The sequence below is a fragment of the Microcebus murinus genome, chromosome 8 (genome assembly GCF_040939455.1).
Source record: "Microcebus murinus isolate Inina chromosome 8, M.murinus_Inina_mat1.0, whole genome shotgun sequence".
Taxonomy (NCBI): Eukaryota; Metazoa; Chordata; class Mammalia; order Primates; family Cheirogaleidae; genus Microcebus; species Microcebus murinus.
Window position 1 is genome coordinate 52,673,268 of NC_134111.1, and position 19,184 is coordinate 52,692,451.

Sequence of the window (19,184 nt, forward strand, 5' to 3'; positions counted from 1 at the left end):
CTGGTAATGCATCATTTCTGGGTGTTTCCAGAGGAGACTGATGTGTCAGTCGGTGGACTGAGGGGCAAGATCCATCCTCAGTGTGGGCAGGCACCATCCATTTGGTTGGAGGTCCCGGATGGAACACAAAAAGGCAGAGGAAAAGCAAATTCTTGTTTCTCTTGTTGTATCTGGGACACCCCTCTCCTCCTGCCTTGGACATCAGAACTCCAGTCTCTGTGTCCTTTAGGCTTCAGGACTTAGACCAATGGCACCCCAGGTTCTCAGGTTTTCAGTCTCAGACTGAGAGTGACACCACTGGCTTTTCTGGTTCTGAGGCCTTTGGACTTGGACTGAACCACACTTAGTGGCATCCCGGGTCTCTAGCTTGCAGATGGTCTGTCATGGGACTTCCCAGCCTCCATAAGTGCATGAGCCAATTCTTCTAATAAATCCCCTCTCTCTATATATATACATATCTTATTGGTTCCATCTCTCTGGAGAACCCTGACAAATACAGATAGGTTGTGGTGTTTAGAAGGCCACTACTGAGCCCAGAGCTGCACAGTTTCTAGTTCTTGGGTAAAGTATATTGTGGATTAAAGTTTACTATGGAGAAAAGTAATCACTTTCTCTCCTACTTCTTCAGAACTGTAGAAATGGTGATGATGTATGCACACATTTCTGGTTTCATTTGCAGAACTTGAATCCTGAACATGACTGGAGTAGAGACTGGGGGGGGGGGGCAGAAAGTTTAAATGGGAAGGCAGAAAGCTGGTTGGTGCTAAGACTAAAGCTCTCAGAAATACTGACCAAAGTGACAAAATGGCCTTGACTGGGCCACAGGTGGCCAGGAGAGCAACTGGCTTAGCTCGGAATTGCTTTGCAATCTCAGGGTTTGGATTCAAATCTCAGTTCTTCTACTTCTAGTTTGAGCAAAGAACTTAACCTCCCTGAAATTCAGTTTTCTCATTGGTAAACTAGAGACATCATAGGGATGTTATGAAAGTTACAAGGATGAAATAAAAACCATATAGGTGAGACAATTCCTATAGTCCCTGGCCCTTACACTCAATACTGTTAGGACCTGTTTTCCTTCAGACCCTGAGAATCAAACCCAGATGCTGTATTAGATGGCACCCTCACCTCCCAGTTCTAGAAATCTACTTAAAACATGGATTTTTGATGCAGTTTGCATTTTGGTGCCTATTCCTCTCTCTCTAAATCAAATGCTTTATCTTTTCATGGGGACTAGTGTCCTAGTAGGTACAAACTGGCTCTTAAGCAAAGGATACACTTTGATTAAAAAAACAACAGCAACTTCCTGGTGGTCTAGTGGTTAGGAAAAATAAATACAACAGCAATGACAATGCAACAGAAAACTGTGGTTATCTTGGGCAGACACCATTTTTTAGCAATCCAGTTTCATTTACTGAAGAGTTCACTCCAGAGAGACACAGCAGGGTTGAAGGGAGAAGCAATGTGAAAACATTTCATGGCCATAACCTTACGTAAACATAAATCTTATCATTACTAATAAGTAGAGAAAATTACATGTTTGATAAGGGAGAGTGTATCAACGTTGGCAAATTTCCCCTCTTTCCTGCCTTCTCTGCTCTGGCAGGTCCTGGGCAGAGCCGGGCTCAACTCAGCCTCTGTTTATCCTTGCTGATTTAACTCAATGAGCCGGCCTGCAAACACAGCTAGGGTTCCGATGATGCAGACGAGCATGAAGACTCCGAGCAGAATGTGGTCCATCACCATCGCAACATACTTCCACTCCTCGGCCGCCTGGGAGAGAAGAAAATGTTAGAATTCCCTAAGGTGGTTACTGGACTCACAGTGTTCATGCTTTGCACCATCTGTGGGCCCTTCGATTTGTAGATCTTGAAGCCCTCAATATCCCTTGGCTGGCATTATGATCTTTATTTTTGAATACATTGTTCACAATGACTTAAAAAGTGGACTAAAGGTGGTCACCAAGGTACAACTTCTCTCTTGAATGCCAACCTAGGGATCAAGCCAAACCCATCCGTCAATACTCATGCATTTGATCACTTAAACACAGAGGTGCAGGTCACCAGCCTCGAAGCTTACGTTGTTGGACTCCTGGTCTGACTTCATGGTCTCGGCGATGTATTTGACGCCCTCGATGGCACTTTTCACCTCCGGGTGTTTGATCAGCGGAGAGTGGAAGCCCATGGGCGTAGGCCCTGGCTTCCCAGAAATGTCAGAAATATCAATGTCTTCTGTAAAAATCTTTTTGTCTTGCTTTTCTCTGGATGGCCTTTTCATTGTGGAGAAAAACATGATGTTTGGGATAGTGTCGATAAAAACCTAACACAAAAAAGAAATCCATGAATGATTACCATCATTGAGAATTACCATCAACAGGGCAAGCACCAAACTGTCTTTGAATTAGCAATGTGACCTTGGGCAAGTCATTCAGCTTCTCTGGGCCTCAGCTTCCTTGTCCTTAAAATAAAAGGTCTATACAAGAGTTTCTCAAAGATTCCTTCCTATTTACCCTGGGGCATGTCAAATCACTGTGGTTAACAGTGATGATTCTGTAATGTGAGCAGCTCGCCACTGGAGGGAGCACGTGCGCAGCCATCGACCTCACTAGACGCCAAGGGCGCTTAAAGCTTCAGGACCCGCTCTGGGCACCGGAAATGCCCGGGCGACGTGTGCCCACGCTCATATGGCAAAAGGAGGGGCCTCTCCGCCTCAGATACATAAGCTTCCGGTCACACAAAACAGACTGTTTTCTTCTGTTTTTTGTTCCTGAAGGAACTGAAGCATAGATTTTGCCGGGAGTCATCTAACAGTCTTCATAGAAACAGGGACTCTTAATCTCCTCCAGAAAGAGTACATTATTAAGTGGTAGTTTCTCTGTCAATTCCTGACAAATATTTTGCATTTTGCACGAAAGATCCTGGATTTTGGTGACTCTGTGAAGTTTTATTTTCTTAAAAAGGACATATTGGAAATGTTACATTTTTAAATTCAAGAATGTAAATATTTGATACCAAGTTTCTCACTAAAACTCACTTTTTGACCCTTCCTTATCTAGCCCCTCCCATCTCTAGCCCTAATTCTATTCTCAACAGATGATTTTGCCAGCAAAAAATAAGCAAGTCTGTTCACAAATTGGAAGACATACAAACAAATCTTGAGAATTTCATAGCATTAGAATAAAAGGACAGCAATGTATTCATCTTTTCTAATCAAAGGGATTCTTTAAGCTTGAATTTGGAGTGGGTTTTGTTAATTCTGTTTTTCTTTCTCTCTGGGAAGGCTACATGAGTTATTTGTCCCTAGAATGAAGCCAAAGAAAGTTCCTTCCAAAATTCCCCAAAAGCCCAGAGAGGACTTTCAGTTCCTAAATACCCCCAAGTGTTAGCTAGAAATCCACCGGCTGCGTGGAGGGGGAGACCTGTCCATGTCCCCTGTGTGAAGCCCACGGGGCCATGCCCACGCACCTTCCGCACCCACTCGGGCATGACGTGGGTGCTGGGCGAGCGGTGGTGCGTGTTGATGACGATGACGGTGATGATGATGGACGCGATGACGAACACCATGGTGAACAGCATGTATTTCCCGATCAAGGGCACCGCGCTGGAGGTGGAAGGAATCAGCTCCACGATGACCAGAAGGAACACGGTCAAAGACAGTAAGACAGAGATGCTCAGAGTCATCTTCTCCCCTGGAGAGACAAAAGGGAAACACAACAACCCATCTATGATTGTGCCCCCGCGCCCCGCCCATTTATATGTTTAAGTCCTAAGCTCCAGGGCCTCGGAATGTGACTGTGTTTGGAGACAGGGCCTTTACAGAGGTAATTAAGTTAAAATGAGGTCATATGGGGTGTGAAGGGGGGAGGGCTAGTCCAGTATGACTGGTGTCCTTATAAGAAGAGGCCATTAGGGTGCGGACAGATACACAGAGGGAAGACCACGTGAGGACACAGGGACAAGACGGCTGTCTACAAACAAAGGAGTGAGGTCTCCAGAGAAACCAACCCTGCCACCATCTTGCTCTTTGACTTCTAGTCTCCAGAACTGTGAGAAAATAAATTTCTGTTGTTCAAACCACCCAGTCTGTGGTATTTTGTTATGGCAGCCAGAGCAAACGAATTCACCACCAAAACCCAAGGGGTAGAGACATGTGGCTGGCATGTTCTCGAGCATTATCGTAAGGAAATTCTTTTCTGCAAAATTTCCTATGCAATGACCTCCACACCATCGCTCTACTGCAAGTGGCAAGCATTTCTTGAGAGAATGCCCAGCAGCAAATACCTACTTCATCTCATGGCCAGAATTCCATTTCTTGGTGGAACCTAAGGAATTTAGAGGAGTTCGGAGCTGGCAAGTTGGATGTGGGTGGTGGGTTTTCTTCTGCAGCAGAATGTATCAAACCTCATAAAACTGAACCACAGCCTGTTCTACTTGTTACCCAGCAGATGATAGGAAGCCCTGAAGTACATGTATATTTTTCTCATTATAAGAGCAAACCACAAGACCGAAACCAACAAAAGGGCAAAATCTGAACTGCCAAGGACTTCTCCATGGCAACCTGAATGATCTTCTGATAACGATGATTTCATACCACTCACTTTCATCCAAGAGGAAGTTCATCTTCTCACCTATGTCTTATTTTGTTTTGTTTTTCATTTTAAGGAAGCAGGGATTTTCCTGGCCCTGTAATCTCAGAAGTCTTGGCTGGGCAAGCATGGTGGCAGGAAGGTTGGGGCTGGACTGCACTGGGGTATTTTTGTGGGGATTGACATGGTAGAGAAGCTTTGGAAGGGACTTTCCTTGGACTGGTCTTGCTGTTGGTGTTCTTGGGAAACCCTTGTGTTGCCCTGCCTTCTAGTACCGAGCTCTGCCCACACTGGATGCTTCCAGATGCTAGCATTGAAGTATGTGCAGGATACAGAGTAGATGCAAACAAATTGTTAATTCTACCTGATGTGAAGGAAAGCCTTCAAAAGTGAAAAAGAAGACAGAATTATAAATACAAAATATTTATCAAGTTACATAAGATTTCTGGATTAATTAGAATAATAATAACTAACACTTACCAAGCATGGCCATTGTCCTAAATGCTTTTCAAGCATCAATCCTTTAATATTTATAGACAGTCTAATTAGATTCCATAATGCCCTGACAGTGTTTCCTCTATTCACTTTAAAAAGTTCTATGTGATTGGAGACTTGAAAAAAGGTTTGTGTTTGTCATCATTTGTTTAAAAACAAGTACATTCACTAGAACATGCATTGTGTAGGGTGAGGCACTTTCTAATTCTCTGTCTGCCTGCCACTAACAGTTGTTCAACAAATATTTGTTGAATGAGTGAATGAATAATCTTTTGTCCTTGTTGGCAAGTTGCATTTAAGCTTTTGTGGGTTTTTTAAAATCATTTTGATAAAATTGCTACCTGTTGCATGTTTGAGGACTGCCTGTACCAAAAATTGTTTATGAGTAGTAACTTGCTGGCAGGCATACAAGTACCTTTTCCCCTTCTTGGTAGATTGTTGGTGTTTGATGAAATTATGTGGCAGATGTGATTACTCAGTAGGAACTGAGTGAGTTGTCCAGGCTGATATGTGAGAAAGAATGGTCCCCTGGGAGTTGTGGTCTAGAAAACAGACATGCAAGAGCTATTTCATATTTTCAAGTGACAATCAGCAAAGGAGCAAGATCTGGATTAGTCAGTACATAGAAAGTGACTTCATAGGGGCATGAGAAGCACCTGTGGTCACACACCTTACCCAGGACATTTCTGGGCACACAGTTGGTATTTAGCAAATAGGCATTGGTGGTTAATTCACTTTAACTAGGCTGAGCTGTGGACGTGCACCTTTAAGGTCATGTTCAGCTCTCTGCCCACTCCAGGTGTCTGCCCCAGCTGTGAACTCCACCCACAGTGACTTTCCCTGCAGCGCATGGCCACTCAATAAATCCATCCTCCCGGTGAGGATGCTTTGGGTCTCTGCCTGTTTGTTAGCACACGATTATTTCTGGCTTTCCCCAAAATAGCAGCACGAGAGCCATCAGCGCCGGCAGCAGCAGTCATGGCAACCGCACCCACCTGAGTCTGTGGGCAGGTAGAACACCAGGCCGGTTAAGAAGGAGAAGAGCAGGCAGGGGATGATGACGTTGACGATGAAGTAGAGTGGCAGGCGCTGCATGACGAAGTGGTAGGTGATGTCCAGGTAGGGGGTGGTGGGGCAGCAGGAGTAGAACACCCAGTGCTTCCAGCCACGGGACTCCTTGATCACCCACTCCCCACTCTCCATGAAGTTGCTCAGGTCTGGCTTGTCGCTTTCCTGAGAAGTGAAATGAGGTTTGGAGATCCCAGCCACACCACCCCGAGGAGGGGCAGGGTTTCACAATCAGCGGTGACAAGACCTCAGGCTCCAGCTCTGTGGGTCACATACCCAGAGGGATGACCCTGGGCCACTAATGTTTTGGGGCCTTAGGTTCCTTTCCTGTAACATAAAGGGGGTTTGGACTATTGGTATTCTCCATTTGGGCTACCCATTCAGATCACTCGGGGGCTTTAAAACATATTGGTGCCCTAGCCCCACCCAACGCTGATTAAATCAGAATTCTGGGCATAGGGAATCAATCCACTTAAGCTCCCAGTTACTTGTCAAGTGCAGCACATCAAGAACTTTCCCAACCAATTACTAATTGGTCCTCAAACTGCGGCCTGCCGAGGACATTTATCCGGCTGGCCGGGTGTTTTTGCCACCGCTGCCTGTCCTGCTTAGCAGCCGACTCGTCCTGGGCCCACGGTGCGCATGTGTGGAATGTTCACCGCACTCTCCAACAGCCCTCTAGCGGTCTGAGGGACAGTGAACTGGCCCCCTGTTTAAAAAGTGTGAGGACCCCTGAATTAGAGCCATCAAGCTAGATGAGTACCAAGCTATAGCTGGTGCTAAGAGCCTGTGCTTGTCCAGGCTGAGTTGGAGATCTGAATCACACTTTTCCTGAAACCAACCTCATCCCATGCAGTCACCACCTACCGGGTTGATGGCCACCACAGAGCCATCGTAGGTCCAGGTACCCAGCTTCATGCTGCAGTTCTGTTCATCAAAGGGAAAGTGGGTGACGATGATCTCACAGTAGCTTTTAAAGATGGCTGGAGGTGTCCATGTGATGTGGCCAGTGTAGTCCAGCAGCACTTTGGTGAACTTGACAATGGCGAAGTCACCATCTGCACTACAGTTGGGATAAAAGAGGAAAATGGCTCCAAGTGACAGATGAGCCTTCCATTCTGCTTGGGGATATTAACAGGAGACAGCTGTTAATTATTCAGGCACTAATTATAGAAGCTTGCTTTTGGGCAGTGTCACTTTTTATCTATTGCAATGTTTCCCAAACTTGATAATGAGAATCACTGGGGTGCTTTTTTAAAAATGCAGATTCCTGCACACCATCTAAATGATCCCCAAACCAGAATATCTGGGAAGAATCTACAGTTGTCAAGAAGTAACAGGTAACATGGGTCCACTGCATCCCAGATTTTCTTTTTTCAGTTCTTGGTAGTATCTATAATGTTAATCTCCATCTCTCCACTCCTTGATATACTTTGAGAGTTAATTGGGGAAAAAACAGGAATTTTAAATTAAATCACCTGCAGCAGCTCATTACTGTGCCGAGCAGGCTAGGGGAGGAGCTACTACCTTTCCAAGAACTATTTAGAACTCAGTGAGGTGGGTCCCAAACTCAGATGCCGCCAGGGCCAGGCGGGTGAGGACGGTGCCGAACAGAGAGCCCCCTCTGCTCAGGAAGGCGCCGCCACACAGCGTTGCCCGTGGCGTCCACGTGGGAGTGAAGGCCTGATGTTGCCAGGTATTTGGATTCTTTCTCAGAAGTTGGAAATCTAGATTTGTTTTTTAAATCAAAAATTTCCAGAGTTTTAAATGTGGGATTTTTCTACAGAGTTTTAAAAAAATCCAGATTTTAATGGGATATTTCCCCATTTTCAAATGTTGGTGGTAATTTCTTATTTAACAAAAAAAACCACCATGGGATGTACTAAAAAATAAGAAGCCACTTGTGCAGGCCCTATCCAGCGGGCAGCTTACTCCTTCTGTAAACAGCCTGTTTGCAGGGACTTGGCAGGCGGTAGGGCATTTAAAGAGATGTCGAATGGGTGGTGTGGGGCGGGGCTGGCCTCAGTGGGGTTTCAGGGACTTACTGTCATGTGTTGGTCCCTCATGTCATAAAACAAGAGATTTCCTTCCCACTGATTTTTCCTTGGGCCTGAAGTGGGGGCTTGTTATCAGAAAACTGTGTGGCACTGGACCTTCCCAAAAGAACCTCACATAGCAGAGTCACAGTTTGGTCAGAGTCTGTCCCTGAGAGCAGGTGACACAGGGTTCTCTCCATCAGGGTGTTCCTGAGTGTGTGTCAAGAGGACCAAAGGGTTATAATCGTGTCCCTCAGACTCTTGCTGAAAGAGAAACTGAACACAAGGTAGTCTGCTTCGTCAGCCCATTTGTCCAAAAAGGTCACACAAATGACTGGGTAATTTGGCTCAAGGTTGAATGGACAATATGTGGTAGAAAATCAAGGCTGGCTGACTGGGGAGGGGCCATCTTAAAGCGTATCATTTTCATTCACTCCCCCTGTCACCTCCCCTAAGTCTGCTAGGACGCACAGCTCCCTCGACCCCTGACACGTGTTGTATAAAGTCAGGCTGTAAATCCTCCCAGCCGGTGTCACATGCTCCTGCCTGGGGAGGATGCTCTTTGAAAGGAACATTCCCTGACAAATGAAGGGCATATGATAATGAAAGTGTCATTAAACCAGAATGTCTTGAATCGTATTCTAATTTCACTATATGCAGTCTGTCTCGGGGCCCCATGGATGGGTAATGTGGGTGTCCCTGGCTGTCAGCAGCGCTTGGTGCCGGGGTGGCATTCGGGATGTGATGCACAGCAACCCCGGGATGGGTTCAGACCTATTTGGTAGGGAGGACATTTGATTGCAAGGAACTCGGACATATGAGGTTTGGGTGGTGTGGTTGTCACGTGCCCTTCAGGAGCTCTTAGGGGTTAAATGTCCCCCACTCTCAGTCCAGATTCAATTTGGCTCTGATAATTGTTGGCTCTGATAATCATGACATGAGACACCATATGGCACCCCTAGTCTGTCGACTTGGCTCTTGGTTTTTGAGGCTTATTTAACGTTAGCAGTGGTGAGTGCGTGGCCCTTCCGCTAGGGCACTCCCCCCCACCCCCTTCCCCTCGCCCCTCCCCCTCTCCCTCCCCCCTCCCTGCCCCTGCCAGGTTCCAAGAGCTCCCTGTCCCTTCCCGTCTGTTTTGCTTACTTGTTATAGAGAACAATGTCTGGGCGCCAGATCTTCTCTGAGGGAATGTGGATTTTTTTAACACCACCATAATCATCTGGATTCCATTTTAGGTTGTAATCCACCCATTGCTAGAAACAAAGGCATTTAAAGTCTAGGGTTATCGAGAGCCCCAAGAGGCATAGCAGTTCAGATATTGGCAGAAATTGTGCTTGGGTAAGAAAAGTTTCATTCAGAATTCAGCTTTCATTTTAGTAAACAAGAACAGCAAATAGATAGTGCTGACTGTATGCAGGCACTGTTCCAAGCCCTTTAACTATATTATTAATAATTCATTTAGTCCTCCCAATCCTGTGAGGTAAGAGTGATTATTGGCCCCATTTTACAGATGAAGAAACAAAGGTACCCCCAAGTCATGAAGCTAGGAGGTGGCAGATCCATGGTGTCACACTGTCTCCCCCCAGGAAAGGAGACTGACCCTAGTGTGAACACTTTCCTCAAATAGGCATCACTGTTTTTAAAAAGTATTATGTTTTCTTACATTATAAAAGGTTGAACATTCAGAATCTGAAATCTAAAATGCTCCAAAATCCTTTTGAGCACCAACATGACACTCAAAGGAAATGCTCATTGGAGGATTTCAGATTTTCAGATTAGGTATGCTCAGCTGGTAAGTATATGCAAATATTCCAAAATCTGAAACAACTGGAAATCCAAAACACTTCTGGTCCCCCGGATTTCAGGTAAAAGGTACTCAACCTGTATGTGTCCAGTGCAGCAAAGCTGGATAACACAATGTCAGTGGGTTGAATTGTGTCCCCTAAAATTCATACTGAAGTCCTAACCCTCAGCACTTCAGAATGTGATCTTGTTTGGAGATAGATTCTTTACAGAGGTAAGTTAAAATGAGAGGCTGGGTGCAGTGGCTCATGCCTGTGATCCTAGCACTCTGGGAGGCTGAGGCAGAAGGATCCTTTGAGCTCAGGAGTTTGAGACCAGCCTGAGCAAGAATGAGACCCCATCTCTACTAAAAATAGAAAAGATTAGCCAGGCATGGTGGTGCATGCCTGTAGTCCCAGCTACTCAGGAGGCTGAGGCAGGAGGATCCCTTGAGCCCAGGAGTTTGAGGTTCCTGTGAGCTGGGCCGATGCCATTGCACTCCAGCCTGGGAAACAGAGTGAGACTCTATCTCAAAAAAAAAAAAAAAAAAGTTAAAACAAAGTCATTAAGGTAGACCCCATCCAATGTGACTGGTGTCCTTGTAAAAAGGAGAAATTTAAACATATTTGCACATATATGTATATCCTACATGTACACAGGGAGAACCATGTGTATGTAAAGACAAGCTGAGACAAGACAAGCCGAAGACAAGTCACCTACAAGCCGACGAGAGAGGACTGGGACTGAACCTTCCCTCATGTCCCTCAAAAAGAACCAACCCTGCCAACTCCTTGACTTTGGACTTGTAGCTTCCAGAGCTGTAAGATGATAACTTTCTGTTGTTTAAGTCACCCAGTTTGCAGTGCTTTGTTACGGCAGCCCCAGCAAACTAATGCACACAGAAAAGGCCAAAGTAAAGACATATAAACAAAACTCAAATAGGATCCATTCTCCCACCATCCCAAAATACTTTCAGACTTTTGGTATATACCCCTGCTACACAAATTGATTACCCATTGGCCCAAGTTAATTGCAGGGTGAATAAAAATGAATAAAATGCAATTATCCAGCTGAATTACCTGTTTCAGACGAACATTGGTTGTCACAATCTGATTTACTTCATCCTGCAAAAAGAATAAGGCCTCATCTTTAGGGGGTGGGGGTAGCCAAGGGGAGGAGGCCCTGGGGTGTGCAGATGTGCCGCCCCCCCACCCCCCACCCCCGAGCGCTCTTGTCTCACCACGTTGATGAGCTGTATCAGCTGCAGGCCCACGGTGACCTGCACGATCTGGCGGTGGTCTTCCACTGGCCGCACCACGCTGCTGTAGTCTTCAAATAGCTTTGCCACCAGACGGGTCTCATGTTCGGAGCCCAGGACAAGGCCAGCTGAGACAGCAAATGACACACGCACTGTCAGACTCTGCTCCCAAGCTCCATACACACGAACGTGAGGAATTAAGGCCTAACTAGCGACTGGAAGGCGCGAGGGCCGCTTGCGGAAGGGCTCCCGGATGCAGGATGATTGCCTTAGGTCCCTTTCCAAGCACAGTTGCTGGGGTGGTCGCTTACTGGGCAACAGTGGGGCGTGCCAGGTTATCGCAACAGTTGTACTCTGGACAGGTGACATTCCTTAATATAGCCCCTGGCTTAATCAAGTTTGGCAGGTACGCACACGAACACACACACACACACACAGACACACACACGAATAAAATGTCCACAGAAAAGCAAAGACAGTCTAGTATTTCCGAGTCTTGTCATGCTGTAATGAAGTCTTGGACTGGCTGGCCTCAGATCTCAGGATTCCATGAACAGCCAAACCTAGATGCTGGCTCACATCTGCTAGAAAGGCCATAGTTAACAAAGTGGACAATAACTAGGGCTGGTAGTATAGAGAAAATGAAACTTTGTTGCTGATGGGAACGTAAAATGGCATTTCCTTAAGAAGTTAAACAGAGTTACCACATGATCTGGCAATGCCATTCCTGGGTACATACCCCAAAGAATACAGCACTCTTTACAATAGTCAAAAGGTGAAAACAACTCAAGTGTCCATCAACAGATAAATGGTTGAACTCAGCCATAAAAAGGAATGACGTGCTGATACATGATGCAACATATGTGAACCTTGAACACATTATGCTGAGTAAAAGAAGCCAGACACAAAGGGGCACATCCTGTATGATTTCATTTATGTAAAATATCCAGAATAGAAGCCGGATGTGTGTCTCATGCCTGTCATCCTAGCACTCTGGGAGGCCAAGCCGGGAGATCTCTCTTGAGGTCAGGAGTTTGAGACCAGCCTGAGCAAGAGCAAGACCCCATCTCTACTAAAAATAGAAAAATTTGCCAGGCATGGTGGCACGTGCCTGTAGTCCCAGCTACTTAGGAGGCTGAGGCAGGAGGATCGCTTGAGCCCAGGAGTTTGAGGTTGCAGTGAGGTATGATGGTGCCACTGCATGCCAGGGTGACAGAATGAGACTCTGTCTCTCAAAAAAATCCAGAATAGATAAATCTATAGAGTTAGAAAGCAGGCAGGTACTTGGAGGAGAGATGAAATTTTATGTAATGAGTATTTTACCATGATTAAAAAAAACACCACTGCTAGTAGACATATGTCCCCGTTGAGTTTTTAAAATAGACTGAAATCTCTGTGCTATGTTGACCTGGGTTTGAGACTCATATTTGGAACACAAGTGATTCCAAGGAATCTTTAGTACATTTCCCTTCAGGATAGAGAGCAATACTGTCTAGTACTCTCATAGCCCGCAGCCGTTTGCTGTCTGATATGTTATGTGATCCTTGCCGGCCTTGGATGAAGCGGGCGGGCAGACATTTTCACCTGAGAGTCAGAGGCTGGATGAGTTGCCCAAGGTCATGCAGCTGGTAAGGGCAAAGCTCGGATTAGAACCCTGCCATTCTGCGCTGTGCTCCTGCACTAACTCGTACTATTAGGAGTGCATTGTGGGCTGTCTGGGAGCCCCGACCACTGCATGTATGCTATTCCTATGAGAAAATGAGCTCCAAATTCCAGCAAGGGCCTTTTGAAGGATCTTTGTAACTGAAGCCTTGCATGGATTGAGGACTGCCTGTTTAGGGCTGGGAGAGGAAGCAGACACACGATCCTTTTGCTCTGATCCGTGTAACCAGATCTCCCCTTTCCGCAGGTTTTTGCTGAAGCCACCATGACTTCTCCCTGGGCCAAGAAGACTTGAAAATTGAATGAATGAGATGCTTTCCCTTTTTGCTCAGTAGTATTAACTTATCACTTCTAAGACAAATTATTATTTTTCTTTATTACTTTTCTCCTTGAGTCCTACAGCTAGAAGAGTTTGTCAACAAAGTTTGAACTTAGAAGTAATTACTTTTTCTATTTTTATTAGCCAATAAATACATTAGCCAACACATCCAACCTTTTATGTGCCAGACACACTTCTATGTGCTTTATATATACTTACTCTTTCAATCCTCAGTGGGTGAGGTGGATACTATTATTGTCCTCACTTTACAGAAGAGGAAATTGAGGCTTACGGAGGTTAAGTGACTTGCCCAGATTTCATAAGTGGTGGAGCCAGGATTCAAATCCAGATCCTATTTTCTCAACCACTCTTTTTTACCTAGAACTTTGGGTCTGCATAAATTGCAACGTTATGCAATAAGTCGATGCATTTTCATCGCCCCAAAGTGTATGTTTTAATTACCCCATAGAGCTTTGTTGAAGCCCCTGTGTTTGTGTTATCTTACTCAGTCCTTGCAATGATCCTGCGAGGTAAGTGTTCACTCCTACTTTGCAGATGAGCCTGAGGTACATGAGCTCAGTGACGTGTTCGTGGCTCCCCAGCTCATTAGAGGTGGGATTGCAAACAGAGGCACTTTGCCTCCTCCTCAAAGGTAAATGTATCATTTCCATTCTGATATTTGAAGCTTTCAGTGTAGCTTAAATATCTTCATTGTTATCTTCATGGGCCCTATGTATGGAACCACTGACCTAGCCTACCTCTATGTTTCTAGTTTCCCAAGTTTTTTGAACCCCCAATTTCTAAGGCCACCCACGGGGCCCACTGAACCATGCAGAGCTTTCACGTGGCCTCTCCCTAAAACCATCTGCATTCGAGGATGTTCCAAGGGAGTGTGTTGTTTAAAGACCCAGTTTTCACAGCCACCCCATTGAGCCCCTGGGACCCAGTGATCCTTCTGTCCTCCAGGCCTTGTCTGTCCCTGGCCCCATCCACCCCACGGTCAGGGCTGGAGGTGGGAACAGATCTCTGAGTGCCTTGGCCACAGAGTTTGAAGCTGCTGCTTTGGCATTGCCCTGGGCTGCTTATTTTTAAGTGACTGTTTATTCCAGTTTGACAAGAAGAACGTACTAGAAAGCAATGGCTATAGCAGATGGTCAGCATTATGTAGCAGGAACATTATGCAGACCAACCCTCCAGTCCACTAAGGAGAAGGGGAAGCAGGGAAGCAGGCATGCCAGCATTCTAGTAGCAGTCACTGCCTCCTCTCCCACCCTAGCTGATAACAAGCTGCCTTGTTCCTCCCATAAGGCATTTCTGAGGAAGCCTCCATTTCTTAGATTGGTTTCATTGGTATTCTTTTCTTTTTTTCTCTAAAGCAGGGTAGAATGATAGAAAACTTACAGGACTTGAAGTCAGAACTGTATGATTCCCTTCCAGACTCCAAAATGGTCTGGAGAGTTGGACCAGTGCTTCATGGATTCAGTGAATCACAGTAAATACCTTTCATAAAAAGATAGGGTGTAAATAAATGAACGTGCAGATAAACAATTCAATAATGTCCAATCTCCCTTTTTAGCAAAATTATATTCATAATCTTTATTCAGATGGTGGTAATATTAATTCATTTGTCAGATATTTGTTGAGTGTTTACTGCATGCAAAGCATTGTTTTAGGAGCTTTGAGATATTCAAAGGTGAATCTGACATGAATCCTGTCTTTCTACCCTCAGGGAGACTGGCATTTGTCATTTACATAAATAACTCTGAACAAATTAGAAAGTCCTATGCTGTAAGAAAGGTGGCAGTGAAGTTCTTGGGATTCTGTAGGTGGAAGAGAGGAAAAGGTTGAAATGCAAAGTACTGTATAAATGGAACAGAGATCATTATGTGTTAAGCTAACACAAGAAAAATGACTCTGATATAAATGAGAAGTTTGCCCATGAAGGACTGATTCTTAGTAGGGGGACTCAACCATAATTTCAAAATGTTCTTCTTGTACCAGACTGGTTCAATCTGTATTTTTATGTAGGAAACAGCCCCTGGGTTAGGCAAAAGGAATTTTGAACAGTTACTAGTCACTGGGGGTAGTTCTTATCTTAATCTGATGCTGTGGTTCTTGTTCCTTTGGCAATTTTGGTCTGTGTTTTCTGACTGTGCATGTAACAAACTGACTGTCCAACTGATCACATTCCAAAATTCATAAACTAAGTGACCTTGGGCAGGCCAGTTCATGTCTTTCACCTTCAGTTTCCTTATAATAAAAAACTGAGGTTATTGGACTGTGGATCTAGTTCTAAAATTCTATGAACCACCCATGGGAATTGATACCAGAAAACTCCAGGTTTGATCTAAATACATATTACATACTTCTTTTAATAGCTAAACATGCATTTTTGGAGGTCTTTAGTGTCTTAAGAGATCTCCTAAGTATTTTTATATGGAAACATATCATTTAAGAATTTTCATTGAGAGTGGTATTCACACACACACACACACACACACACACACACACACACACACCCACACACACCCACCCACACCCACCCACCCACCCACCCAGGCTAGCTTTGGTTGGATCAAGTCCAAATCCCACAGGATATAATGTATCTGAGTTTAGGCTATTTTCCTCAACTCTGCTCTTGAAAAAAATTAATAATAAAGCTCTTTACCTCTTGTCCAGAAGCCCTGTGTTTGTCAGAGAAATATTAGAAAAGAGGAATCACAGGATGTCAGCCACCTTGTTTCTCAGTTGGGATGATATCACCAGTAAACTTTTATATGAAGCAATCAGCAAACATCTCCTGTTTCCCTTTACCGGAAGTTTGGGACTCAGGATAGTGTTTTGGCTGCTGTGTCGTGACACATTCCAGAGTAGAATGCAGGTCAAGGGCTGTGTGGGTTTTATAGTTTCAATTCAAACCCAAACCTATATACAGTAACCTCCTTTAAAAAAGTAGACAGGAATGCATTCATATGGAATTTATTTTAACTTCAGAAGTTTAAAAAAATTATAAAATATTTCTATCTTTGTAGAGAGAGTTTAGTTACAATTATTAACAGGTTTCTGTCTCTAGCACATGTGGCTGTCAATCAATCCTCTTCATTGTTAGAATTCTCCTAGAGCAGTAAAAGGACTTGTTAACTATATTGTTTGTGATTATAAATCGCAAAGCCTGGGAGTTGCTCAAACATGAAAGCAGCCCCAGGCTACAAGTGGGCCAGGTTCTGCAAGTGGTGCCGAGTGCTCGTTTGGGTGAGTTGGGTGCCAGGCACTGGTGGAGGGAGAGCCCTGCATGTCTGCCTTGTAGCTTTTGACACAAACTAAAAATCTTTATCTAAAAACCCAATTGAGCCAACATCAGGAAGAAACAGAGGCCCTGCCATTCTGTCTACCCATCAAAAAAGCAAGATTTTGGCTTGGGGGTCTCTAGTGCTTCAGCCTCAAAGCAGAGCCCTCTCCCCACCCCAGCCCTAGCACTTACCCGAGCAGAGGCCAAGGAGCAGGAGGAGAGGCCAGGGCTCCATGGGCTGTGGGCACTGGGGTGGACCGGTGGCAGAGCGGTGGCCTGTGCTGCTCACTGGCACTCTCTGGCTGGAGGCTTCGCTGCTAGAGGGTTTGGAAAGTGAGTCGGCTCAGTGGAGCTATTGCTTTACACCACCTGTTTGCTGCAGTGACAGCTGAGCTGCCCACAGCCCCGGAGCCCAGGGAGCCGCTGCGGGCCTGACGCTGTTATGGATGTGCCCGGCTTTACACAATTGCTGCACCCTCGGCGAGTTGAGTATGAACTGCATTACATTTTAAATGCACCGTGAGTCAGGTCTTAATGAACAAACTTAGAGTAAGGAAGAAATTATTTTGAATGGTGAGCAACCCCCTCCCTTTTGTGTAAACCAGAACTTCATCTCTGTGGGTTGATTTGATCAGGGCCATTTGGTCTGAGTAGACAGCTGTTTATGCTAAACCACAAAAGTCCACATTGTACACACATGAAAATTCATTTCCTCTGCTTGGACGTTAGGCCTGGGACTTCTGTGACTGCATGAATCCCAGACAAGTGTGGTTGGTGTTGGTGCAGAGAGGCCCCCATGTTTGACTGGGCTTGGTTGTTAACAAAGATGGCTTCTTCCATGACACTGGCTTTACTCCCCCCCCACCCCCGGGTGGCGGTTCCAACCCCTATCTGTGTACCAGGCAATGCCTATCGCACGGGGGCTGTTAGCTGGAGCCAATCGCCCACCTCCCCTGTCCTGCGGTTCGAGTGAAGGGTAATTACCGGGAAACGGTGTCCCACCCCACCAGCAGTGGTTCCACGTTCCTGCTTGCTCCCATCGCTCCTCTGCCCACTCTCGCTCAGGGAAGCAAAGAGCAGAGTGGTTCCGCTTTTCAATTCCTTTGTTTAAAAAACACCCTAAGAAACAGCAGTTTGTAATTTCTCGGTTTCAGGAGTATTTTTACCCAAACTGAGCTGCTTTGCAGGGTTTGAAGTGGGTTCATGGAGGGAAGCAGTTAGAGATACCCCGCCTGTTTCTTCTGTGACTCCTTCCCAATTGGACTGGGTGACAAAGGTCTCTCAAGCCAAGGTTAGCATCTGGACAAATGCCCCCAGTCATTAGAGAAGGGGCTTGGCGGGTAGAGCAGAGAGCTGCAAGATCACATTACTCATATTTTTCTGTTTAGATGGTGGAATAACCTCCCACCATCTGTTAACTGTTGGTGGAAGAAAGTTGGTTCTGTGCCTTCCGTAGCATAGCCCGTGGCTGCCTGGCTGGGGAATGCATCCCCCGGCCCTGCCCAGCCCTTTCCATCTAAATGGAGCCATGGGACTGAGCTCTAGCTAGTGACAGGTGAGAAGTTTCTTAGACTCACAAACCTCCTTCCAGAGCCCACTAGTATGGGCTTGGTGCCCTTCTAGTGGTCTGACCGGCTGAAATGGACTTGACCCTGAGGTCAACTTTGGAAGTCCGTACTGAAGGTGGCCTTGCTTTTGACGTTCTGGATCCTTGATTGCCTGCATGGAGGGAGCCCCCCCACCAAACCGGTCACCACTCAGTGCTATTTCAGGAAGAACAAAACATATAGTGTGTTGAGCCATTAAAATCCTTGGGTTTATTTGTACGGCAGCTAGTGTCACCATAATTAATACAAAACGCAGGCCCTTGCAGTGGGGTCCTGCGGTTAAAAATGAACTCTAAAATATATAGCATTGCAGAGGAGCCAAGACAATTGATACTGGAGGCTCAAAAGATGAAGATCCATGTTATATATAGTAGCAAATTATTTAATAAAACTGTTTTCCTCAGTTTCCTGGTGAGCAAAGTGTCTGCCGAGCCTGAGGCTCTCGGAGAAGAGGTTGATGAGCACAAAGTTAGTGCGTGTGCATTCTTGCTTGCTTTGCTTAGCAAGTCAGTACAAGGAAGAGTTGAGCTCAGGCAAGGTTCACTGGTTCAAGAACAGAAATGAAAAAGGAATAGAATGAGTCCAAAAATCTGAAGTCTTCTGCTTTGAATTCCAAAGAGCAAGTGATAACATGGAAAAAAGGCTTAGAGCAACAAAGGCCCGTTAAGACTTCTCGTTAATCAGTTTCCCCATTACAGCAAAGGTCAGTGGAAGGCTGCTTTCTTCATGCTGAATCCTATTTTTTCAACCTCCGAGAAGGAGAGAGGCATAGGGGTTAGGATGCAAAGGAATAAATCACGCTTCAGAAGAACCCTCTGTGTGCATACTGGCATGTGGAAATGACTGGAAACAAGTATTTCAGAAGCTAACTAAGTATTTGAAGGAATAAGATTGCCAAAGAATTCATGAGCCCAGAAAACAAAAGCTTTGGTTGCTCAAGGCTTAGGACAGTCCTTGAGCGCCCAGACGCGCACCTGCAGAGAGCAAGATACAAACTCTGCACTGTCTCCCCAGGTGGGCGCTCTCCCATTGCCTGCTTCCCACGTGGCTGTTGGGGGTGAGGGTCAGGGAAGAACCTCCCAGGGG

The 19,184-nt window shown here is 45.5% G+C and overlaps 1 protein-coding gene across 1 annotated transcript; it reads right to left on the reverse strand.

The window, feature by feature from the left end:
• Positions 1-1,367: 1,367 nt before the first annotated feature.
• Positions 1,368-16,847, reverse strand: CHRNA1 (cholinergic receptor nicotinic alpha 1 subunit). Its single transcript, XM_012753433.3, has 9 exons — positions 16,684-16,847; positions 11,204-11,349; positions 11,043-11,087; positions 9,325-9,434; positions 7,013-7,208; positions 6,073-6,310; positions 3,462-3,685; positions 2,077-2,316; positions 1,368-1,770 (listed from the first exon to the last, which is right to left on the reverse strand). The coding sequence occupies exons 1-9, from the start codon at positions 16,724-16,726 to the stop codon at positions 1,639-1,641; spliced, it is 1,374 nt and encodes a 457-aa protein (XP_012608887.2). The 5' UTR covers positions 16,727-16,847; the 3' UTR covers positions 1,368-1,638.
• Between the last annotated feature and the right edge of the window lie 2,337 nt (positions 16,848-19,184).

Coding starts and splice junctions, on each gene's coding strand:
- CHRNA1 (XM_012753433.3), bottom strand. CDS start 16,726: ATGGAGCCCTGGCCTCTCCTCCTGCTCCTTGGCCTCTGCTCGG. Junction 2,317..3,461: donor TGCCCGAGTGGGTGCGGAAG/GTGCGTGGGCAT, acceptor TTTTTGTGTTAG/GTTTTTATCGACACTATCCC. Junction 1,771..2,076: donor CAGACCAGGAGTCCAACAAC/GTAAGCTTCGAG, acceptor CTTCTCTCCCAG/GCGGCCGAGGAGTGGAAGTA.